The sequence below is a fragment of the Orcinus orca genome, chromosome 6, assembly GCF_937001465.1.
Source record: "Orcinus orca chromosome 6, mOrcOrc1.1, whole genome shotgun sequence".
Lineage (NCBI taxonomy): Eukaryota > Metazoa > Chordata > Mammalia > Artiodactyla > Delphinidae > Orcinus > Orcinus orca.
This window is the reverse complement of record NC_064564.1, coordinates 71,799,299-71,825,554: the sequence shown is the minus strand read 5'-3', so window position 1 is coordinate 71,825,554 and position 26,256 is coordinate 71,799,299. Positions and strand designations below refer to the sequence as shown.

The 26,256-nt window shown below is 37.4% G+C and overlaps 1 protein-coding gene across 5 annotated transcripts in view; it reads right to left on the bottom strand.

Moving 5' to 3' along the window:
- The window catches only part of SMC5 (structural maintenance of chromosomes 5), a 112,640-nt gene extending 92,581 nt beyond the window's left edge, over positions 1-20,059 (bottom strand). For 2 of the 5 annotated variants that reach the window (XM_004276409.3, XM_033440195.2), the window contains exons 1-3: positions 19,774-20,059; positions 14,667-14,808; positions 6,290-6,342 (exon numbers count right to left, since the gene is read on the bottom strand). In XM_004276409.3, the coding sequence (XP_004276457.1) occupies positions 6,290-6,342; positions 14,667-14,808; positions 19,774-19,970 (392 nt within the window). In that variant the 5' untranslated portion in view covers positions 19,971-20,059. Of the gene's footprint in view, positions 1-5,385; positions 5,513-6,289; positions 6,343-14,666; positions 14,809-19,773 lie in introns of those variants that run through there. The other 3 variants (XM_033440197.2, XM_049710926.1, XM_033440198.2) reach the window with 3 other exon arrangements.
- Between the last annotated feature and the right edge of the window lie 6,197 nt (positions 20,060-26,256).

Below are 26,256 nucleotides of genomic sequence, written 5' to 3'. Positions count from 1 at the left end.
CATCTAAAACAACAATGTACCTACCTTAATTAAAAATACTTTATTCCTAAAAAATGCTAACCATCATTTGACAATGCGGGGTTGCCACAAACCTTCAATTTGTAAAAAAACAAAAACAATGTATCTGCAAAGCACAATGAAACGAGGTATGCTTGTATTTTTTAAAATTGAGATATAATTCACATATCATACAATCCACCATTTTAAAGTCTACAATTTGATGGTTTTTAAAAAAATGGTGGTAAAATGTATAAAATTTACTAGTTTAACCATTTTCAGGTATACAGTTGAAAGACTGTGTGTAGCAACAACGGTTTTTAAATACATTCACAAGGTTGTGCAACAATCACCACCATCTAATTCCAGAATATTTTCATCTCCCAAAAGAGGAGCCCATACCTGTTAAACCAATCACTCCCCATTCTTTCCTCTCCTCATACCCCAGCTACCACTAATCTATTTTCTGTCTATGGATTTGCTTATTCTGGACATTTCATATAAATGGAATCATGCAACATGTATTCTTTTGTGTCTGGCTTCTTTCACCAAGCATTATCTCTGCAAGGTTTACCCATGTTATAGGATCTATCAGTACTTCAATCCTTTTTACGGCTCAATAAAATGTCATTGTATGGATATATCACATTCTGTTTACCCATTTATCAGGTGATATACATTTGAGTTATTCATAATTTTCATTATTAAAATTAGGAAAAAGCTACTTTTGTGTCAATGAGCAATCAATCTCTAGAATAGTGACTGACCAAAGAATATTTGTATTTAATATTTGACAGATGCTGCCGAATAGGATATAGTGCCTGTACTCCCACAAACAGTGCACAACAGGATTCACTTTCCTATACCTTCATATGATTGAATTTTATTTTAAAAATTTTCTAAGCTGAGAAGAAAAGAATCCTCACCTTGATTTCCTTGATAACTAGTGAGGTGTAGCCTCTTTATATATTTACTGGCCATTTACTTTGCATTAAATTTCTTTGCTTATTTTCTATTAAGTGGTTTATAATTTTTACTGACTTGATGAAACATTGGTATTTTGATAATTTTGAGACATGTACATGCTATCTGTACTGAGAATGTTTCCTCCCATCTGTCACTCATTTTTAACTATGGCACCATTATATTTAGCTAGATTTCTATGGAGCCTAAATTTCTTATTTTCCTTTATTTGTTTATTTTTTTCGAGGCAAGGCTTTATTGGGTCTAATGCTGCAGCATAAGGGGGTGAAAACAAGAGTCAGGTGCCCATGCTCACTCCACAAGAGGAGCTGCTTGGGTCCTTAAAATGGGTAACAACAGGGGCAGGTACGTGGGTTGGGCAGGAGGTACAGCTTAGGTAACCTGTCCACTGCCGTGGTGGTGCTTTGTGCAGGGATTATGCACAATGCCCTGCTTTTGCTCCTGGCACCTCAACTGGTTTGTGGCTTTTTTTTTTTTAATTAATTAATTATTAATTAATTTTTTTGGCTGCTTTGGGTCTTCGTTGTGTGGGCTTTCTCTAGTTGTGGAGAGCAGGGGCTAGTCTTCGTTGCTGTGTGCGGGCTTCTCATTGCAGTGGCTTCTCTTGTTGCAGAGCACAGGCTCTAGGCGCGCAGGCTTGGTAGTTGCAGCACGTGGGCTCAGTAGTTGTGGCTTGAGGGCTCTAGAGCGCAGGCTCTGTAGTTGTGGCGCACGGGCTTAGTCGCTCCACGGCATGTGGGATCTTCCCAGACCAGGGCTCGAACCCGTGTCCCCTACATTGGCAGGCGGATTCTTAACCACTGCGCCACCAGGGAAGTCCCGCTTTTTTTAAATCTTATTGTTCATAACTGCCCCAACTGCCATGTGTGCAGTTATTTTTAGTCCCTTACAGTTACTTTGTATTCTGTCGCTTCAGGGGAAGTTTGTCCAGGTTCAAGTGCTCTGGTAAAGGGTCCCAGGTACCCAGCCTATCTCAAGTGGAGACCTGCTGTTCTCAGCCTAGCTTTCCTCGTGATTTGGCAGAGGCCGTGTAGTTCCAGTCATCAAAGCCTTCTCTTCCTTAGAGCTCTTCCTATCTTCCTTTATATTGTTATTGGCTATCCTGTTCTACTTAGAAAGGCCCCTCCCTTTCCTGAGATTTAAAAAATATTCTACATTTTTCCTATCATTTTCAAAGTTACATATTTTTTTCACTCAGCCTTTAACACATCGAGATTTTATTGATGTACAGGGTGGCTGATAAAGCTCTATATTTATCCATTTTAAAAATTAACAGCTAATTATTTCAACTCAATTTGAGTAATTTATACCCAATGCTTAAATTGCCACCTTTACAATAAATTAAATTTTTATGAGGAAAACATAGGAAGAACACTCTTTGACATAAATCACAGCAAGATCTTTTTTGATCCACCTCCTAGAGTAATGGAAATAAAAGCAAAAATAAACAAATGGGACCTAATGAAACTTAAAAGTTTCTGTGCAGCAAAGGAAACTACAAACAAGACAAAAAGACAACCCTCAGAATGGGAGAAAATATTTGCAAATGAATGAACGGACAAAGGATTAATCTCCAAAATATATAAACAGCTCATGCAGCTCAATATTAAAAAAACAAACAACCCAATCCAAAAATGGGCAGAAGACCTAAACAGACATTTCTCCAAAGAAGTCATATAGATAGCCAAGAAGCACATGAAAAGCTGCTCAACATCACTAATTATTAGAGAAATACAAATCAACACTACAATGAGGTATCACCTCACACCGGTAAGAATGGTCATGATCAAAAAACCTAGAAACAATAAATGCTGGAAAGGGTGTGGTGAAAAGGGAACCCTCCTGCACTGCTGGTGGGAATGTAAATTGATACAACCAGTATGGAAAACAGTATGGAAGTTCCTTAAAAAACTAAAAATAGAACTACCATACGACCCAGCAATCCCACTACTGGGCATAAACCCAGAGAAAACCGTAACTCAAAAAGACACATGCACCCCAATGTTCATTGCAGCACTATTTACAATAGCCAGAACATGGAAGCAACCTAAATGCCCATCGACAGATGAATGGATAAAGAAGATGTGGTACATATACACAATGGAATATTACTCAGCCATAAAAAGGAACAAAATTGGGTCATTTGTAGAGACGTGGATGGATCTAGAGACTGTCATACAGAGTGAAATAAGTCAGAAAGAGAAAAACAAATATCGTATATTAATGCATATATGTGGAACCTAGAAAATGGTACAGATGAACCAGTTTGCAGGGCAGACATTGAGACACAGATGCAGAGAACAAACGTATGGACACCAAGGGGGGAAAGTGGTGGTGGTGGTGGTGGGGGTGGGATGGATTGGGAGATTGGGATTGACATATATATGCTAATATGTATAAAATGGATAACTAATAACCTGCTGTATAAAAAAATAAATAAAATTCAAAAAAAAATTCTTATATACATTTAGAACTGTTCCTATTTTCTCCATTCTGCTCCTCTAATTTTCTGTATGAATTCCATACTATTAACAGCTTTATTAACTAGACAGCCACATGTGAAAGAATGAAATCAGGACATTCTCTAACACCATACACGAAAATAAACTCAAAATGGATTAAAGACCTAAATGTAAGGCCGGATACTATAAAATTCTTAGAGGAAAACACAGGCAGAACACTCTATGACATAAATCACAGCAGTATCTTTTCTGGACCCACCTCCTAGAGTAATGAAAATAAAACCAAAAATAAACAAATGGGACCTAATTAAACTTAAAAGCTTTTGCACAGCAAAGGAAACCATAAACAAAACGAAAGGACAACCCCCAGAATGGAAGAAAATATCTGCAAACAAAGCGACCAACAAGGGATTAATCTCCAAAATACACAAACAGCTCATGCAGTTCTACATCAAAAAAACAACCAACCCAATCAAAATATGGGCAGAAGGTCCAAATACACATTTCTCCAAAGAAGACATACAGATAGTCAAAAAGCATATGAAAAGAGCCCAACATCACTAATTATTAGAGAAATGCAAATCAAAACTACAATGAGGTATCTATCACTTCACATGGGTCAGAATGGCCGTCATCAAAAAGTCTACAAACAATAAATGCTGGAGAGGGTGTGGAGAATAGGGAACCCTCCTACACTGTTGGTGGGAATGTAAATTGGTACAACCACTATGGAGAACAGTACGGAGGTTCCTTAAGAAACTAAAAATAGAATTACCATATGTTCCAACAATTACCATACATCCCACTCTTGGGCATATATCCAGAGAAAACCACACATGCATATTTGAAAAGATACATGCACCCCAATGTTCACTGCAGCACTATTTACAACAGCCAAGACATGGAAGCAACCTAAATGTCCATTGACAGAGAAATGGATAAAGAAGATGTGGTACATATATGCAATGGAACATTACTCAGCCATAAAAAAGAATAAAATAATACCATTTGCAGCAACATGGATGCACCTAGAGATAATCATACTAAGTGAAGTAAGTCAGACAGAGAAAGACAAATATCATATATCACTTTCATGTGGAATCTAAAAAAAATGATACAAATGAACTTATTTGCAAAACAGAAACAGACTCAGATTTCGAAAGCAGACTTGGGATTGTGGGGTGGGGGGGGACTTGGAAAGAGATAAATTAGGAGTTTGGGATTAACATATATACACTACTATATATAAAACAGATAATCAACAGGGACCTACTCTATAGCACAGGGAACTCTACTCAATATTCTGTAATAACCTATATGGGAAAAGAATCTGAAAAAAAATGGATATATGTATATGTATAACAATGACTTAGCTATATACGTGAAACTAACACAACACTGTAAATCAACTATACTCCAATATAAAAGAAAAATTAAATTTTAAGAAAAGGCTTATTTTACACTTTAACATCTGTTACATAAATGTCTTATTCATGATTCTACTTTTCAAGACCTCTTGGGTTTATTCTTCCCGATGAACTTTATAATCAACTTATAAATTTACCTGTTGAGACTCTTATTGGAATTATATCAGATTTATACATTAGCTTGGAAAGGACTGACATGTTAATGGTGACTACAAATTTATATTTTTAGAACATAATATGCTTCTCCATTTATTCAGGTCTTGGTTTTGTATCCTTCAGTAAAATACCACCATTATATTTTAATAAGTTGAGCATAACCTCTTTAACTGTTTTCTTCCATGTGTGCCTATTTCTCATCTCTACATAAATTCTAAAATTTTCAACAATTTTTGAATAAAGATCACTTCCTCATTTCCTATAAAATAAAGTATTAGATAATCTTTAAGAGCTATTTCAGCTAAGAAAATTCAATAACTTTCTATAAACACTCCAAAAAACAACACTCTAAAAATCACCTAAAGGATGTACATGTTCATATATAAAAGACAAAGTATCTGCACCAAGGATGGTCAACTGGTTTCATCTTGAAGAGTAACTCTCATCCATCAGAAATGGCTGCCAAGAGTGGTAAACTCAGAACATCTAGGTTTAAGGGAAAAGAACACCATAATGAATTATCGATTTCTACCATGAGGGAGGGAATGGAAAATGGTGACATAAATGCCAAGTATCTGCCATACATGAAGTTCACCAAACTACTAACAGTGGTCGTTTCTGGAAGTGGAATTATGGCAAGAAGGCTTTCATCTTTTTACACTCCTACATTGTTTGCATTTTTTTAAACAAGCAAATATTTTGCTTTCAAAATCAGAAAAAAGAAAGCTTAAGTTTGTAAAAAATACTGCAACTTCTTAATGAATATTTAATAGTGGTATATTTCTATTTCATTATCTCCCATAAATTTCTAATTTCCTTAAGAATTTTTCCAGAAGAAAGTTCTTACAATTCAGGTTTTAAAAGATGCATTAAGGGACTTCCCTGGTGACGCAGTGGCTAAGACTCTATGCTCCCAATGCAGGGGGCGAGGATTCAACCACCGGTCGGGGAACTAGATCCCACATGCACGCCGCAACTAAGAGTCCAAATGCCACAACTAAGGAACCCGCCTGCTGCAACTAAGACCCGGCACAACCCAAGTAAATAATAAATAAATATTTTTTAAAAAAAGATGCATTAAAAAAAACCAAAAACAAAACAAAAAACACCTTACCTCTCTAGATAAAGTATCCCTTAAATATTATTTCCAGTATCTATGCCACAATACTGTATTATTACTCTTGACTAAAGTCATCAGGAAAGCATGAACATAAACTAAGAAATTATGTAGGAAAATGTGGTTTTAGCACTTTTAACACTTACAATTCAATTTCAACCATGCCTTTGGAACATCCTCTCTTCACAAAAAAGCCAACCTAAGATATAAGAAAGACAAAGTGAGCTGTGTGATGACATTCCCAGGTTAACAATGAGCGATTTAGCAAAGTCATCATTATTTGTCAGATTCTTTCAATAACTACTCTGTACATTCATTCCCATCACCTTCTAATTGCACCCTTCCCAGATTTAGACTCCTCCATTGGTTCCACTCACAGATAGTCATCATCTAAGTTACCATTTATTGAACCTTCTATGTGCCTAATAGCCTCTTACAAAGTTCATGACAGAGCCAGTAAGTAGTGCAGAGCAAGGATCTGAGCCCAGGTAGCCCAGCTCCAGACCCTGGGTACTTCTATGGAGTTGCACAGATTAAATATTATTAACAATCACTCTAAAAGTACTCATCCTGTTATTAATTAGGATACACCTACCACCCAGCACTTAAAAAAAAGAGCAATAAACGTAGTAAATACAATTTAAGTAAGTACAATTTATATAGTATAATAGACATATTTAAGCTAGTTTCTATATATTTGAGCATAAGTATGAAAAAAGACCCTGGGCCTAAAAAAATCAGATTGGATCTTAAATTAGGCTGTAAGTAAGTAATACTTAAAAAAAGGCAAAAACTGCACCTTGCAAACAATTGTCTTTTTAATAGTGATGATGACAATTATAACCACAACAGTTAACATTTATTAAGCATTACTAAATGTTTCTGTGCTAAGCACTTTATATACAATTTTCTCATTTAATACTCATGAGCAAAGTTATGAGCTATATGTTATATCCATTTTATAGATTATGAAAGTGAAACCCAGAAATATGAAAAAGCCTGTTCCTGTAACAAGAAAGTACAGCTTAATGATCAAGAGTACAGGCTTTACCGTGTCTAGTTCAAATCTCAAGTCTGCCATATATAAGCTGTTTGACCTTAACCAGGTTACTTAGCCTCTTGTTTCAGTTTCTTCATAGATAGGGAAAACAGTGGCATTTTTGCAGGAGTGGGTCATCTACTCATTAGCTTGCAACAATTAAAATACTTCGTACCAAATGGAAGAAAAGATCAGGAGGAAGTTTTTATTATAAAGTATCTGTACAGGTGGTACAGAACATGCTTGTACTAAATTTTTATGTTAGCATTTAAATAGAAATACAACATTAAAAAGGTATTTTTGCTAAGAACTTGGACATCCCCTAAACACAAGGTCTGCAATCTGTCATCTAAGAAACACTGCACTGCACTCCACAGCTTCCTTTAAAAAGCCTACCACTCAAGGGTGAGGAGAGATGTGTCTTCTTTATGACACAAATAAATAGGAAGATTGGTGAACATTGTTACAGCCCAATCCATTCTGACCATACAGCCCTTGGAGCACAATCCAGCAGACCATTACACAGAGATAAGGATTCAATAAATGATTTCTGAAAATTACATATCAGGAATTCCCTGGCGGTCCAGTGGTTAGGACTCCGTGCTTTCACTGCCAACAGCCGGGGTTCGATCCCTGGTCAGGGAACTAAAATCCCACAAGCCGAGCAGTGGGCAGTGCGGCCACAAAACAGACAAAACTACGTATCAATATTTATAAAAATCTGAGTGGGTCCTTGGAAATTATCTACCCCAACCCGTTCTTTGAAATAAAGAAAAACTGAGTTCCAGACAAATGACTAAGGTTACAAAGCCAATCATTAATAAAGCAGTATCTTTTCTACCTCATAAATGCCTCCCACAGAGCATTAAAAAAATCATATTTTGAATACGTTATTTATAATCATAAGGGGTGTAAAACTCAATCTTGTAACCTACATTAAATTTTAAGCCTGGCTAAGAAACCTGTAATATCATTTTGATAATATCGTAATATTTACAACAGTTTTAGAAAAATGAATCACTTCAAGTTTTAAAAATATTTTACAGTGAAGTAACAACTCAACTTTTAGACTTTTTTAAAAAAATTATTTTATTTATTTTTGGTTGCTTTGGGTCTTTGTTGCTGCGCATGGGCTTTCTCTAGTTGCGGTGAGCAGGGGCTACTCTTTGTTGCGGTGTGTGGGCTTCTCATTGCGGTGGCTTCTCTCGTTGTGGAGCTGGGCTCTAGGCGCACGGGCTTCAGTAGTTGTGGCATGTAAGCTCAGTAGTTGTGGCGCACGGGCTTAGTTGCTCCGCGGCATGTGGGATCTTCCCGGACCAGGGCTCGAACCCATGTCCCTTGCATTGGCAGGCGGATTCTTAACTACCATGCCACCAGGGAAGCCCCTAGACTTTCTTTTTAAAACATGTTTTTATGTGAAATACATACCACACAGTAAATATGAACTTTATGCACTGTTTAAGAAATAACAAAACAACCATGTATCTACCTATTTAAGGAACTGATCACTACCAGTGTATCTGACATTCCTTAATTCACGCCAGCTATGTCCTTCTCTCTCGACAGATGTAATCTCTAAATTGATTTGCTGATAATTCTTTTGCTTTTATTTTTACTGTATAAATCTCCAAATATTAAATATATATTATATATATATTTGACCATTCCAGAAACAAATTCACATTACATGTATTTTTCTGTGATGGCATTTTTCCTTAAAATTCTGTTTTTGAGATTTAACCAATGAGCCAAAGTTTGCTTTTACTGTCATATAATATTCAATTTTATTTGACTATACTAAATTTTATTGCAAACAATGTTTCTATAAATATTTCCATAATTTCACCTAGTATAAATGGACACAAGCTTACTAAGGTACCTAGAAGTAGAATTTTTGAGGGACTGGATATAGGCATTTACAGATTTACTAGGTAATGCCATATTTTCCAAGGGGGTTGTACAAATTCATATTCCCACCAAGAATGTATCAGAGTTCCCACTGCTTTATATCCTTATAAGCCACATGGCACCACAAGAATTTTTGTGGGTCTAATGGATGCACCATGCCAGGGTTAATTCGTTTCTCTGATAATTAATGAAGCTGAGCATATTTTCATGTATTTACTGGCTGTTTGGGGTGCCTCTTCTGTGAGACATCTGAGCATATCTTTTGCTCATTTATCTTCTCAGTTGCCATTATTTTGATTATGTAGTCTGGATACCAATCTTGTTATATGTGCTATATATATACCTTCTCTCATTTGTAACTAGTCTTTTCTCTACAAGGTGTCTTTTGATGAACAAAAGTTCCTTAATTTTACTGTAGTTGAATTTATCAACCTTTCCTTTGCAGTCTATATTTTTATTTAAGAAATTCTTCTTTAATCTGAAGTCACAAGGATATTTTCTTCGACTACCAATCTTTTCCAGAAACTTTCTGTTCAATCACATTTAGATCTTTAATATACCTGGAACTGATTTTTGTTGTAGTGTGAAGAAAGGACTCAATTTCATTTTTTCCTATACCAATAAGCAACTGTCTCAGTAGTATTTATTCATCTCTTCCCCACTCATCCACAGTGTCAGTTCTGTCATAAATCAAGTTTTTACTAATCATGGCTTTGTATCTGGGCTCTTTATTCTGTCACATCACACTAGTCTATCCTACACCAATACCACAATGTCTTAATTTACTGTAATTTTGTATTGTCTTGATATCTGATAGGCAAGTTTTTCCATTTTGTCCTATTTCTTTAGAAGTATCTTAGCTATTTCTGGCCCTTTATTCTTCCACCTAAAATTTAGAGTCAGCTTGTAATTTATATAGACAATATAGGGATTTTGACTGGAATGACATTTTTATATTAGATCTTCTTGTCCATTAATACAGTGCATCTCTCTAAACTTCAATGTTTTTAAATAAAAATTGTAATTTCTGCATATAGGTTTTACATGTCTTTTATTAATTTACTGCTATGAAACTTGTACTTTTGTGGCTGTAATGTCCATTTTTAATTGCATTTTCTGGTCTTTGTTAGTATATAGAAATGCAATTGATTTTTGTTATACAACTTTTTTTGGCAGGGTCTCAGTTTTTATTTCTAATCTGATAATTATTTTTAAGTTTATTATTGTTTTTGTTTTTGTTCTTGCGGTACACGGGCCTCTCACTGCCGTGGCCTCTCCCGTTGCAGAGCACAGGCTCCGGACGCACAGGCTCAGTGGCCATGGCTCACGGGCCCAGCCGCTCCACGGCATGTGGGATCTTCCCAGACCGGGGCACGAACCTGTGTCCCCTGCATCGGCAGGCGGACTCTCAACCACTGCGCCACCAGGGAAACCCTAAGTTTATTATTAATTCTAATCAATAGATATAACTCACAGAAACAAAAGGTTTTGGAGTCCTCAGTAAGTTAAAGAATGTAAAAAGGTCCTTGCCTTAGTCTGGGCTTCTATAAAAAAAATACCACAGGCTGGGTGGCTTTAACATTTATTTCTCACAAATCTGAAGGTTAGGAAGTCCAAGATCAAGGTGCCTACAGAGTCAGTGTCTGGGTTATACAATCTTATATCTAGTAATCCTGATAAATTTGCATATTGATCCATCAGGAGGCTTATCTGGAGTTTCTTTGTGGTTTTTATGCAGACACTCACATAATCTGTGAATGACAGTTTTCTTTCTTTCCAACATGTATCTTTTCTGTTCTACCTAGAACTGCCAGTACAATGTTCAATAGTAATGGTAGTAGGCAACCTTGACTTGCTCCTGAACTTGCTGTACATTTTCATAGATATCTTTTGTGAAATTAATAAAGGTCCCTTCTATTCCTAGTTTGCTAAGAGCTTTTAATCATACTTTACTGTGGAATTTAACTGAATGCTTTTTCTCTATCTATTAAGATGACCATAGAGTTCTTCTCCTTTAAAATGTGGTTGATTCTTAGGAAAAAATTAACATAATACATCTCTCACTCCTTGAATAAATTCAATTTGGTCATGATGTGTTATGTACTATTAAATTCAAAATGCTACAGTTTCTTTTTTGTGTGTGATTTTTGCTTCTAGATTCATGAGTGAGACAGGCTTGTAATTTTTTCATTCTATCCTTGATTGATTTGGGTACCTAGGGTCACATTCTCTGTGTAAAATAGAAACTTACTGCTATTAGGACTAATCCACAATTGTCTTTGTCTTTCTCTATGAGAAAAAATTTACCAGCTAATTTATCTTTTCTACTTAGTCAGTTTTGATAATTTAAGTAGTTGTAGAAACATTTATAGTTACAACTTTTTAAAAATTTAAACTTGAGTGGCATAATGATTCTCATAATATTCTTATATAATCTTTCAAACCTCTGCTGCATTCTTGTAACACCCTCGTGGTAGTCATCAGGGCAGTTCGTGAATATTCTGATTCTCCTTTCAAGCAAACGACTGCACTTGCTCTTTCTCTCTGATCCAAGTTATGGCTTCACGACATGCTTTGTCCAATGAAATATGAGCGCAACATATATATTTACTATTGAAAAATATTCACATATAAGTGGACCTGTGCAGTTCAAACCTGCATTCTTCAAGGGTAAACTGTATATACTGAAATGAAGATTCTATAAGGCTAAAGTACCTAAGTGACCACAAAGGGCCTACACTGGATAAGCAGCAAGAATTAATCTTTTGTATATTTAAACCACTTAAATTTGGGGGTTTTCTGGATCACAATTTAACATATCTTAACTATTACTTTTTGCCATTCCTTATATTTTTTTCTTCCTTTCTCTCCCTGCCCCCAGAAGTTACTGATTTAAATAGTATTTTTGAAAAGCAATTTTTAGTTTTGTGGTTCCTACTGAATCATTGTTTATTATTTTATTAATTTCTGCTCTTACTTTTCAGTTTCTATTAAAATTTCTTCTTTGACCTGTGGATAATATAGAAGTACATGTTTCATTCTAAACAAATGGGAAAATTTTAGTTATCTTCTTTATTATTTCTATCTTAATAGCACTGTGGTCAGAGAACATAGTTATGTGGTAGCAATTCTTTGATATTTTTTGATATTGCTTTATGGCTCAGTTTATGGTTAATTTTAAGAAATATTCCATTTCTGCTTAAAAAGAATGTATGCTCTACCAATTGTTGAGTGCAGTGTTTACAACATGTCCATTAGTTCAATCTAACTGTTGTTCATACCTTCTATACTCTTACTAATTTTTTATCTGATTGGATCTACTGATTACCACTAGCTCTTCCACTATAATTCTGGAGCTGTTAACTTGTCTTTAAGAACTCTGTGATTGTGCTTATATATTTTGGAACTAGATAATGTGAATTTAAGTTGGGAGCTGAATTATCTTCTTGCTGAACTGAAACTTTCTTCAATATTTAACGACCATCTTTATCTCTAAAAGTTCTTTTTTCCTTTAAATTCTATTTTGCCTGGTATAAATTCAGCTACACCTACTTTCTTTTGTATAATATTTGCCTGGTATGTATTTTTTCATCCTTTTACTTTCAACTTCTCTGTAGTTCTTTATTTTAGATATGCTTATTGTAAACAAAACAGAATGGAACTTTGTTTTATTTATGTACTCTGACTTTCTCATTTAACAAGAATGTAGAGCATTTATTATTATTGTGAATGTATTTCCACTATCTTTTTTATGTTTTTTAATAATATCCTTTTCTATATTTCTCTTTCTTTTCTCTTCCTCCTCCTTTCTTGAGACTCCTTCTGGGTTGTTTGGGCAGTGGTTATTTTTTCTCTACTTCTCTCTTCCTACTTTAACCTTTCTTGTTTGGAGATTATATATTTCAATTTTTTTACTGGCTTACCCTAGAAATTTTAACATGCATATTTAGCTTAATAAACTCTGAAGCTAACCAATTATCTTAACTTCCTCCCAACAATACAAATTCAAAGAATACTTCAACTCTGATCACTTCCTTCCTGTTGTCCAGGAAGGACATGTAGTACTATCTTCTTTGATTTAAAAACTTGACAAATGAGACATTAGTATTATTTTACACAGTTTACTTCCCTACATGTTTACCATTTTTTTGCTCACCATTTCTTCTTACCTCTCAGACTTCCTTCTGGGATCATTTTCCTTCTTCCTAAATTATATACTTTCAAAGTTCCTTTATGAGCATCTCAAACTGTTCTTTTCTTTGCCCCTCTGTTTCCATTCTGAGACAATATTACTACTATGTTTGGTATTCTGGAATTTACTACAATGTGTCTATTTGTGTATTTCTTTCATTTACCCTGTCTGGGATACATTAGGTATCTTGAATCTGAGGATTCAAGTTTTTCAACATTTCTGGAAAATTCTTAGTCATTCTTTCTTGAATATTGCCTCTTCCTTAGTCCATTAACTATCAGGTCACAATCTTTATTTCACACTTTTTTCTCACTTTATCTCTATATTGCATTTTTAGAAAAACTGTCAAGTATTTTGGTTCACAAATTCTCAAATATGTCTGCTTTGTTGTTTTACCTGTCCATGAAGTTTCCCTCCCATGTACTGTTATTTTTTTATGTTCTATTTGATTCAAATTTACCTGATCAAATTTTTCAAATTTACCTGATCTTTTTTGTTACTTATTCTTTTGTTATACTTGCAATCTTCTTTCAGTTCCTTAAATAAATTAAGTATTCCTAGTTTACATTCTGTGTCTACAAGCTTTGCAGGTCTGATTGTATAGTCTGTTGTTTTTGTTAGCTCTCATTTTTGGTGATTCATTTCCTCCTATGCTTTGTGATTTTTTTAGGTATGGATTCATGAATTTCTTAGAGCTTTATGTTGAGGACTGGATTGAGGATATTTTCCTTCAGAGGATTTGCATTTGCTTCTGCCTGAAGAGAGATGTTACTAACTGGGACCACTTTAAACTAAAATTACAATGTATGTGATAAGACTCGTTTGGAAGATCTTCTTTTTTTTATCTACTGTATTCAGAGCTAACAATGAGATAAGTAACCTCACTGTCCCACTTTGTGATTTTTTTTTTCTTCTGCTACATGCAGTGCTTGGCTTCTAGTTTTATCTTCTAACCCTTCTGCACCTTCAGGACCCCCAATCCTATGCAACCAATTCAAAGCCAGGCTTTAGGGTGCAAGGTAAAGCAAATGCCCCTGGGTAAACAACCCCAGAGCTTGTAGAAATCTTTAGATCCAAACTACTTTGTTTGTGCCCTTTGTAAACTTACTTCACCTTTCCACAAGCCCAGAAATACATTTAAAAAGATATATTTTACATTATTTCTAAGGTTGCAGGTGTTACATACTTGGAGAATTCTCTAGGTATATAGTGCACACTACTTCTGGAAATGGAAATCTCCCCACAGTGTCCCTGCCAACTTCATTATTTATATTCAAGCACAACACATTTGCTATACTCAAGGAATGGAGATATAGAAATTGATTTGTTACTAAAAGCAATTCATGGCTTTGAATTCTGTTAAAAAGTACGTATGTTAACTCACCTTATCTGCCCGTCCCATGAAAGCAGGTTTGCCTGCTAATCCAAGGCAAATGGCACACACGATGCTGGACTTCCCTGTTCCATTAGCTCCAATAATCATATTCAAGTGGGGCCCAGGAGATACTTCACAGATATCATATGTTCTAAATTATAAAGAGGTGATATTACTAAGCAGAGATAAGAAGTGAAGAATATTTTCTTACCAAAGCACTTTTTCTTCCTTTACCCTTATCATTACCTGCAGGCTTCCTCAAATTCTTTTAAAAACCACCTAACCTTACAAATTTAATGTCAGGTTAATTTATAGGTTGTTAATAAACTAGAGGGAAAAAAATCTGTCAGTGGGAGAAATGAAAAAGTGATAATGTGTATCTAAAATAAGAACATTCATGGGAAAATAAGACTTCATGTGCTTTTTTTCAAATATTAAGTCTGCTGAATAAAGCAAAGTTTCATATTATTTACTCTTTAATAATTACAATACGAGAGAGTACATCAAAGCTACTATACAAATAAGATAATTTTTAACCAAATTATATGTAAGTGAAGCCATGGCTCATCCTGAATCTGTGGATTTTACATTTATATTTCTCTTGAATTAAAATGCTTACTAGCAACTTCTCATAGTCAACCAAATTATTTCTATTCTAATTAGAAAACTGAAGATATATCAAGCCAATAGTTTAATTTTTATTATTACTTAAAAAATAACATCCAATTCCTTTAATATGCTGCCAGACATTCACCAAAGGATCTATTTTTAGTACAAATTCAAGTAAATTTTATTCCTATGGGAGGAAACAAGAGTGCATCATCACCAAGCACTTTTGTAACATTCCCTCATACTAGAAGGCAGCATGCTGTCCAGCACTCTACATGCAACAGTAGCATCTAATCCATATTAGTACTCCGGGACAGCTACGGCAAAATGTGAAGTGAACTCTGACTCAGATATCCTTCTACCTTGTCTTTGAATATTCTGAATTGGAACCCATAAATAATGTCCTGTTCCCACAGGGTTTCAGTTAGCTGCCAACTAATTCCCCAAGAGTAAAAAAAACCTTAGCCTGTTACCTGCTAAGTATTTAAATAATTTAACCAAGCACACTTTAACTTTAACACTCAAACAAATTAACAATTCTGAAATGCCACGTGGTAATAAAATAAATACAGGTGGTAAAGAGAGGTATTTTCTGGCAGGTTTCCAACCCCACATCTCTGTACAGCACCTATCTATCTATCTTTTCAGAAGCTTTATTCTAGTAACAGCTGAGTCTTAAAGCAATCCTTTACAACGGCTAAAATAAAACTAGTTTGGGAATTTCAGACATCTGGAAAAGTATCTGACATGGAACTTCTTAACCCAACACATGAAGCCCCATTCTATTAATACTGGAATTTCCTGATGTGAAATCTCTGTGTGACTGTCTTACTAAAATAGTAATGCAACTGGTATTTAAGCAAACAATAAATACAACAAGAAGAAGCATGAGAACTTCTGGCCTATACTATACACATAAATATTATAAACAGGAAAAATTGCCCAAAACAAAATAAAGCCTCTGCATTTTTTTTTTTTTTGGTACACGGGCCTCCCACTGTTGCGGCCCCTCCCGCTGTGGAGCACAGGCTCCAGATGCACAGGCTCAGCGGCCATGGCTCACGGGCCCAGCTGCTCCGCAGCATGTGGGATCTTCCCGGACCGGGGCACAAACCCATGTCCCCTGCATCGGCAGGCGGACTCTCAACCACTGCGCCACCAGGGAAGCCCAAGCCTCTGCATTTTAAAAAACCTTTCTGACTCTAAAATATGTTTACTGGGAATTCCCTTTTTGTGAGTTCCCTTTGCTCTGAGCTCGCCCTGAAAGAGCTAATGTCAGAGGCCCACCCTCTTCTCAGTCTACATACTTTGCCTAGTACCTCATGTATTCTCCATGGCCTCAGGTAGCATCTGTATGCTGAAAGTCAGTCCAGATGACCTATATAGATGGAATTCCCACCTCAAGAACTCTATTTGGATAGAGTCACCTCAAACTTAACACATTCAAAATTAAACCCACCATCTTTTCCATCTAAAACCACTCTTATAGTCTCTTAGTGAAGGATATCATCATTCATCTCACTGCCCAAGTCAGAAACCTAGGCATTAGTTTTGCATCATCTTTGATTCTTACCATCTCCTTCACCTCTATCCACACTACCCACCCGCCCATCATCCAATCAATCACCAAATCATGTTGGTAGACAAGCAAATCTGAAATAACTTGTTTTAAAGAAAAAGAAGGACTTCCCTGGTGGCGCAGTGGTTAAGAATCCACCTGCCAATGCAGGGGACATGGGTTTGAGCCCTGGTCCGGGAAGATCTCACATGCCGTAGAGCAACAAAGCCCGTGCGCCACAACTACTGAGCCTGTGCTCTAGAGCCCGCGAGCCACAAGTACTGAGCCCATGTGCCACAACTACTGAAGCCCACACGCCTAGAGCCCGTGCTCCATAACAAAGACAAGCCACCACAATGAGAAGCACGTGCACTGCAACGAAGAGTAGCCCCCACTCGCCACAACTAAAGAAAGCCCGCGCGCAGCAACGAAGACCAAACCCAGCCATACGTTCATACATACATACATACATACATAAAGTTTTTTTAAAAAAAAGAAAAAGAAAAAATAGGACCCTTCATAACTTAGCTCTAGCTCATTGTTTTCTACTTTCTATCTCCTTCCCCTATTCTCTAATAAGACCTCTATATTCTAACTATAATGAATTTTTCAGTTTCTTGACTATCTTATGCTTCCTTCTTTCTCCAAGCCTTTGCACATGCTATTCCTTCTGCCTAGAAATCTCTCCCCCCATTCTCGATCCCATTCGACTTGGTTAACTACCAGGAATCCTTCCTTTGACTACCCTCTTCCAGGCCATTTCGGTTCTCTAAGCCTACTCTTCCTACTTCATTCCTAAAACTCAAAGTCCTCTCATTGTAAAAATAAACGAAACCTCCCCTAGCTCTGCACTTTCCAGCTACCTTTTCTTTCTCCTCTTCACATCCAAGCTTTACTTCCTCACACTCATTCATTCTTCAATGACTGCAAAGTTTTCTGCTTCCACTACTTCAAAGTGTCAAAGATTTCCTAACTGCTAAATGCAGCAGGTTCTTTTCTGTCCTGTTCTCTGACTTCAATGTAGCAGATGATATTTTTGAAGCGCTCTTTTTCCTTGGCTTCTTTGATAATACTCTCCCACGGTTCTCCTCTTACTTTCCTGAACAGTTCTTTCTTAGTCTGTGAGTTCTTCTGCTCGCCTTTAAATGTTGTCATTCCTCCAGGACACCGTACTCAGCCTTCTATTCCTATTTATATTCCCTTTTGGGCAATCTCAACCATTTCTGCAATTTCAACAATCACCTATATGCATGATTCTCAAGTCTCTCACCTCTCACATTTTCCTGTAAGCTCCAAACCCTTAAAACTACTGACTATAAAAGATCTTTAAGATGCCCCACAGGAAACTTCAATTCACAGGATCCAAAAGGCATTTATTATTATCCTCCCCAAATTGCTCCTTCTGCATAGCACTATATATGACCAACTTGCCAAGGCAGAGACTTGAGAAAAATGCTCCATTCCTCCCTTACCCTCATGCCTCACAATTAATCTACAGCCAAATCCTGTCAAATCTCTTCTTTCCGATCCTGCTTCCCACTGCTAGGTTCAAACCCTAATCATCTCTGCCTTCATATTGTAAAAGCCTTCTTGCCTACAATCTTGCACCCTTTCTAAATCATCCTTCACTCTGCTTCCAAAGTAATATAAATCATACGTCATGCCCTGCTTAAAATGCATCCTGGCTGCCTACAGGATAAAGTTGGAATTCCTCAGCAAAGGAAACACAGACCCTCAACATCTGTCTACATCTTCAGTATCTACTCTGTCCACATACTAGCTCACATCCTATGTTCTAGCCATACTAAAATACTGGAAATCTCCCCAATATAGCAAACTGTTTCAGGCAGTTCCTTGCTCTTCCCTTCTTTTAAGACTTTCATAACCCTCAGTACAAAGCCCTTCTCACAACTGTGGACGAAATTAATCATTGCATCCTTTGTGCCCGCACGGCATCATGACGCATATATATTATTATGGTAGGTACTTCATTTAATTATATTTATCTTTCCTGATTTGGATTCAAACAGCAATTCACCTACTTATTAGCTGTGTAAACGTCGGCAAATTAACCTCTCTAAGCTTATCAATGCAGGTGATATAAAGAGTTGTTATGAGGAATGAATGAAGGCACTGTGTAAATAAAGCACCTACTTCTATACCTGGCACATGATAGATGCTTGGGAAAAAAAATGTTCCTATTGTTACTGCAATTCTGTTTTCCCTACACCGCTCTGTGAAAGCTTAAAAAAAAAGAAAAAAAAAAACAGGCCTTGATCAAACGAACTCCAAGGTGCTAAACGGATACACGGTATTTGTGTTAGAACATGTTTACTCAATTCTAAAGTGAGTATTATGGTTAGTTGTCTGAAGGGTAAGAAAGGAACCAGGGAAGAAAGCCAGATTTAAAGGAGTCAAGGGTCTGTTGGGAGGCGCAACAACTGAAAGTAAGGCTCAGTGTTCCTGTACATTTCAACCTCCATCCAGAACAACCTTCACCATCTTTGTCCACCTGGCAACTGCCTAGTCCTCACGTATCTGCCGCAGCATCATTGCCACTTTGATTTAACTGTTGCAGCCTCTAAGTTCCCAGAACGCATAGTTTTTTCAATTACAGATTATGTCCTACCTTTCTAGGCCGTGACTCCCAGCGGGCGGAGATCTAATTCCTACTACTTCCAAGGCCCGCCATATGACGCCTTCAAGCAACGTTGGCATTAAGAATTTAAAAACCGTAACACACTACACACACGACTACCGCATCAACACACACGTCGATCTCCACGGCCCACAAGTAAATATCCTCACGGCAATCCCGGCAAGAATTTACTGTCAGACGCACAAGCCAGGCACACATCCACCCACCCGGCCCCGCACGCACTCAGCCCGCGCCCCCAGTGTGCGGGCCCGCTCGCCTCCCCCGCCGCCGCACGGCCTCCGGCCACTCACAGGAAGTTCTCCATAGCGATGCGGACGATAGAGCCTTCAACGAAAGGCCCGGACGACTGCAGCGGCAGTGGCGGCAGCGCCGCCGGTGGGGCCGAACTCTTTCTCTTGTTCGGGACTTCCGACGAGGGATCTCTCGGGAAAGCTCTCTTGGGGGCCAGGGGACTTGGGGCGGACGTTTTCCTGCTCGGAGTCGCCATCCTGGCTGCCTCTCTTCCTGGCTGTGGCTTCCGTTCCCACAGACCCGCAGCTCCGACGCTCCAGCGCCCCACTCCCGCGCGAAGTGAGCGGCGCGCGACTCCCCCGCGAGCCCGCCCCGCGCCTGCGCAGTCCAGGCCCGTAGCGTCAGCGGGCATACCCCGCCCCTCCCACCGCCCTGTGCAGGGCCTAACCTGAGCCGGCGAGAACAGAGCGGCGGGGTTTGGGAACTCGCGGAAAGCGGATACGGGATTTTCTGCTCTGTATTTTCAGAGGTTTTGTTTGTTTTTAACTCAGAAAAAGATGTCAGTTGCATTTAGTATTTTGAAAGACTTTTCAGCGCTCCGAGGAAACAGATCCGGGAGGGGACGGAGGGCGGCGTTTGCGGTGGTACCTGGGTGGGCCGGGGTCCCGAGTGCGTCGGGACTCGCCGGTTTGGAGTCCGGCGAGTCTTCTTACTTTGCTTTCAATCAGGTCTCCGTGTCCAAAAAAAAAAAAAAAAACCACAAAAGAAAAAAAAGACTTTTTCAAATGGCTCTATGCTTGCTTCTCACCTAAAACATCGCGCTAGGGTCTCCTGCGCTCTCCAACAGATGGAACGACTACACCGCAAAGGTTCTCCTCATTGACTCTTCACCCCCTCGCTCCCTAATTCTCTATTAAGACTTCCTCGCCCGAGGTTTCTAGAAATCCCCGCTGGCGTCATTGAGCGGGTGCTTCCACTTAAACCTACTCACATTCATCTAGTTAACTCCCTTACTAAAGATGAGGTTCCCTGAGGTCTACATAGGTCTTCGCTCACTCAACTAATAATGTCTAATCTACGAGAGGCTGGGCTGTGGTACTAAGGGATCCAGTCAATGCTGCATGTCTCAGAGCTTACGTTCTGGTGTGTGAGACAGGAACAGAACAAGATAACCTACATATGATCAGGATAATTTCAGGCGGTGATAGGTCCCAGGAAGAAAAAACAGAATGAATGTGATGGAGAGTCAGGAAAGGCCTGTCAGAGGAATGATATTTAAGCTAAACCCTGAAGGAACACGAGCCAGGTGTGGAAATGAGAAAGGAGCATTCCAGGCAAGGACAGAGACTCTGAGGTGGGAAACAGTGGAATGAGGAACGAAGGGAAGGCAGCGTGGTTGCAGTGAAGTGAGCAAGGTTGCTTAGGGGAGCCTTGCCCATCATGCATTTTATTTTAAAAGCAATGGGAAGCCATTGGATGGTTTTAAGCAGGAGAGAGACGTGATCTGATTAAAGTTTTTAAGTGAGCACTCTGCTGATTCGACAGGGTCAAGCATGGGAGTGGGGAGGCCATTGAGAAAGCTATTGCAGTAGAACCCTGATTCCTGACTCCTGGACAAATGCTCCTTTCCCAGGCTCCTGCTTCTTCCTCTCACACAACTGAAATCTGTGCTCTCTAAAAGTTGTAACCAAAGAAAAGTAGAATAAGTTTTTTTTAAAAAAGTGAACTTGTTATTAGAAAATTTTAATACAAATTAAATTAAAGTAGAATACCTTTATAACTGTTCAAAAGGCAGGAAATAATTTTAAAAATAGTGTTTAGGAGGGCACTATCCTGTCATTTGCTACATTACTAGTACAAATTTTTTGAAAAGTGACTTGGTACCCTGCTTCAAGAGCCTTAGAAGAGTCAAATTCTTTGAAGAAATGATTACATTTAGGGAAACCTATCCTAATGGAAAAATAATGTAGGCGTAATGAGAGTTGAGAGCAAGGAACATATCTAATCATTTTATATCATCATTAGTTCTTTAGTGAACTACTCAAATTGTGCTCATAAACTTGAAAGTTGGGAAAGAGCCCCTGAACTTGTGATGACCCCATGAATGCACACACACTATGAGTTCTTGTCTAGACAGTCAGCCAGTCATACTCTACCATCATCCTTTGAAAAGGAAAATGTTACTGGGTTTCGCAAACACAATTTGTGTTAAATGCCGAAATTTGGGAACACAGAGAAAAACATACACAAAGGGGAAAATTACTCATAATTCCTTTACCCAGACTAATCATTGTTAAGATTTTGGTGTATGTTTTGATATCTTTTTTCCTTGTATATGTATGTTATGGCCCTTTTGTTAAAAAAAAAAAAGGATTATACTGCACAAATTATATATACTGTTATTTAACCCCCTTTTTCTCACTTATTATCTTTCTATGCCATTAAATATTTTTCTGTAACACAGTTTTAGGTAACTATATAGTATAGGGTAGTATATAGTATTCCATCAAACAGATTTAAATAATCCTCTTTTGTTGGACTCTATGACTGGAAGTTAGCATGAACCAGAGAGACACTGGCAGGTTATACTAGCTCAGTGCTTCCTAATATTAACAATTTCATACACCCACAAAGGTATACACATTTATTTATTAACCAGCCACGTCTGGTTTCTTTAATTCCACTGGTGAAAACTGTCTTGAAAGGGGTTGTGTTAAAGAGGCAGAAGGAGGTCTTTGGAAATAGAATATCAATTAACCAGAATCTGATGCTAATGAATGAATGAGTGAGCCAAAACGGTTAATCCTACACATCCATGATTTAAAGTCCAGTCGTCAGCTCAATTCATCGTGCCATCCTTGCTAGGTAATAGACGTGGCAAGGCAACTGTATTTAACTTTTTATTGACCGAGGAATAAGTGACCAGGGGCCATTTTAAGTGATGGCCTTCCAATTCTGCAGAAACTTTAAAACTGACACAAACAAAAACCTGGCAGACAGGGGTAGGGTCAAGGATTATAAATATATTTCACCTCACCAGTAGAATATCATATTCTATGTTCTCTTTCTTGGCTTCACTCCAAGCTTTGGATAATGATGCCACAATAGCAAGAAGGTGGGGGCACAATGCCTGGAATGGGACACCGCTGAGGCCATCTCTGACTGAGACAGTTTTCTCTTCCAGTTCTAACAAGAACCCTCACAGGTTAACAGGAATACTCTCCTCTGGTTTATATACCAAGTGAGAGGGAATATTTCTTTTGCTTTTGGTAAATTCATAAAGTAGAAAAGTGAACCATCCTGGCTTGAAAGGGAGGGAAGAAATCAGATGCTAAAACCTAAGTCCTTGGCTCCCAGGAACAACCCTCCCCCCTCTCCCCGCTCCCAGCACATACGCACACACATATATACACACTTTCTCATCAACCTAGTTAAGGAACTGATGGGGAAGATCTAGGCAGGGATGAGGGTTTCTGAAGAGAATGAACACCCTTCCCACAGGGAACTGAAACCCCATAAAACAAGTTCTGCTAGTGGTAAGAATACCTTATATCTACAGTTCTTAATTTTTAAAAATTTGTTTCTAACATCATACAAAAGTTGAAAACAATCAAAATATCTGCTTCTTCTTGGTGTAGCAATATTAGTATTAGAATTGGTTGTAATAATAGCTATCATATTAGTAGTAATTGCTAATACTAACAGCATTTACCATATACCAGCTGCTGCTCTAAGCACTCTTTCATAACTCATTTTTATATTCTGGATCAATGTCTCAACAGATTTGTCTCTTTCTCAAATTTCCATTTATTGGATACAAAAACCAACTGAAAGATTAAAAAAATAATTAGGAATTAATATTAGGTTTCAGGTGTTCTTTGTGATGTGTCATGATAGAAAGCCTAGAGCTAAACGGGCCTTCATTTCTTTGGAGGATATAAATTGGGAAAACAATATTAAACCACTCCAGGAGGAATTTACGCTCAACTTCAAGTTGATGGTCCTCCTTGCGCAGGCTGGGTTGGAAGCCTCTGGGGGGAGAGCAAACATTTCCCCTAACACCCTGTTACTTCCTAAAGGAAAGAAAGTTGGTAATTGTCAGCATGGTGCTAAATCTGTTGAAATCAGCTTCATAAATTATAAAATAAGTGAGTCCTTTGGTATCAGGAACCGAGAGTGACATTTCATCCCAATATGTCCACAAGCTGGGGTGCTGAACTCTCCCATAACTTGTTAGTTTTAACTTCAATTATATTTCAAAAACAATAAACTCATAGAGAAAATATTCAAATTTGTGGTTACCAGAGGCAGGGAGTGGGGAGAGGGGGAATTGGATGAAGGTGATCAAAAGATACAAACTTCTGGTTATAAGATAAATAAGTAGTAGGGATGTAATGTACAACATGATAAATATAATTAACACTGCCGTGTGTTACATATGAAAGTTTTTAAGAGTGAGTCGAGTTCTCATCACAAGGAAAAAAATTTTTTTTCTTTCTTTTATATTTTGTATTTATATGAGATGATGGGTGTTCACTACACTTTCTGTGGTCATCATTTCATGATGTATGTAAGTCAGATCATTATGCTATACACCTTAAACTTATACAGTGCTGTATGGCAATTATATCTCAATAAAACTGGAAGGAAAAAAAGAAATTAACCCTGAACAATTTGGCATGATTTCATTATCTTTTTTTAATCTATTTAAAAACATTACATATGAAACATTTGAACACATTCTTCTCTTAAAAATTAGAACAATACAGATAAAATTAGTATACACTTGACATTTTTTTCTTCAATCATGTTGCTGTACTCCTTATCCCTCAGAGTTAACTACTCTTATACACTTGTTCAGTGTGTAATGTAATGCCTTTTAAGGCCATTTCAATATTTACGTGCATTTTATCTACAGAAAATATGTAATAATATTTTGAGTGTGAGTGCATTATGAAAATGTATTATATAAACACACAACGTAGTACATGCATACATATGTAAATGTATTAACATAAAAATATGGTAAGAATAGTTATGCAACGGCTTTTTTATTTTAAAAAATATATTCCTGTGATATCCATGTTGACAGATATAAATCTGGCTCCCTTTTAACTGCTGTAGAGTTTTTGTATGAATATATCACACTTCATCCATTACTCTACTGATTTGAAATGTAGATTGCTTCCAGTTTTTCAGTTTTACAAACATTGCTTCAGGGAACATCCTCAGACATGTCTTTATGTATGTGTACTAGCATTTCTCTAGGATAGATACCAAAAATTAGAATTGCTAGACCATATACCACACTAATTATTTTCCTTCAGTTTCTTGGAATTGTTGCTTGTGGCCAATTTCTTAGTCACTGTGATTATTTGAAAATTATGTCTAAACAAAATTTCTCTCTTTTTCCCCCTCTCTCTAGCATTGGCTTTGACTCAATGATCTCTCTCTCTCTCTGTCACACACACACACACACACACACACACACACACACACACACACACACCACCTCTATATGGTGCCCTCTCTTTCTCCCACCAGGTCCAGGTTCTATGGGGCCTGAAGCTTATATAAATTTTGAAGCCCTCTCTGAAAAAATACCAAATTACACATACAAAATGAGGAGAGTGATTATTTCTTCAGAATGAGAAAATAAACCACAGCCTCAGCACCACTGACCATTGACATTCTGGGTACAATTCTTTGCTGGCGGGAGAGGAGGCAGCTGTCCTGTGCATTGCAGGATGGTCAGCAGCATCCTCGGCCTCTACCCACTAGATGCCAGTAACATCTCCCCAGTTTTGATAACCAAAAATGTCTCCAGACATTGGCAAATGTCCTGTAAGGGATAAAATTGCCCTCAGTTGAGAGCCACTGCTCTAATCCTACCCACTCTTTCAGAGAATAGAAAAAAAAGGAAGATTTTTCATTCAGCTCATCTTATGAGTCTAACCTTGTCTAAATGCCCTAATTTCTAAGGAAATTAAAGAAAATTTTCTGTCATTCTTTCTCATGAACATATTTGCACATATGTAGCAATGTTCAAAAAAGTAAATGTCATTACTTAATTGGGTTTATTACAAGAATTCAAGGGTGATTAAATATTAGCAAATCAAATCAATTAATATGATTCTTCATATTGAAAGATTTCAGGAGAAAGATTGAAGCTGGAAAAAAAATATTTTCAACACACATTCATGGTTAAAATTTCTAGGAAACTATGAGTAGAAGAAAACTTCATTTAACCAATAAAAGGCAACACCAGAAACCTTCAGCAAACTCATATTTAATGATGAAATGTTTAGAAATGTTCTCAGGTTCTGGAACAAGTCAAGGATGATACTATCACTGCTTCTATTTAGCACTATATTGGATGTCTTAGCCTGCCAGATAAGAAAATAAAGCAGATAGAGGAGTTGAAAAGGAAAAACCAAAATTGGCCTTTTAAAGAGAGCTGACCTAATAGCAAAAGAAAATTGTGGTAGGCAGAATAATGGCTCCCCCCAAATGCCCACAGCCTAATCTCTGGAATTTGTGAA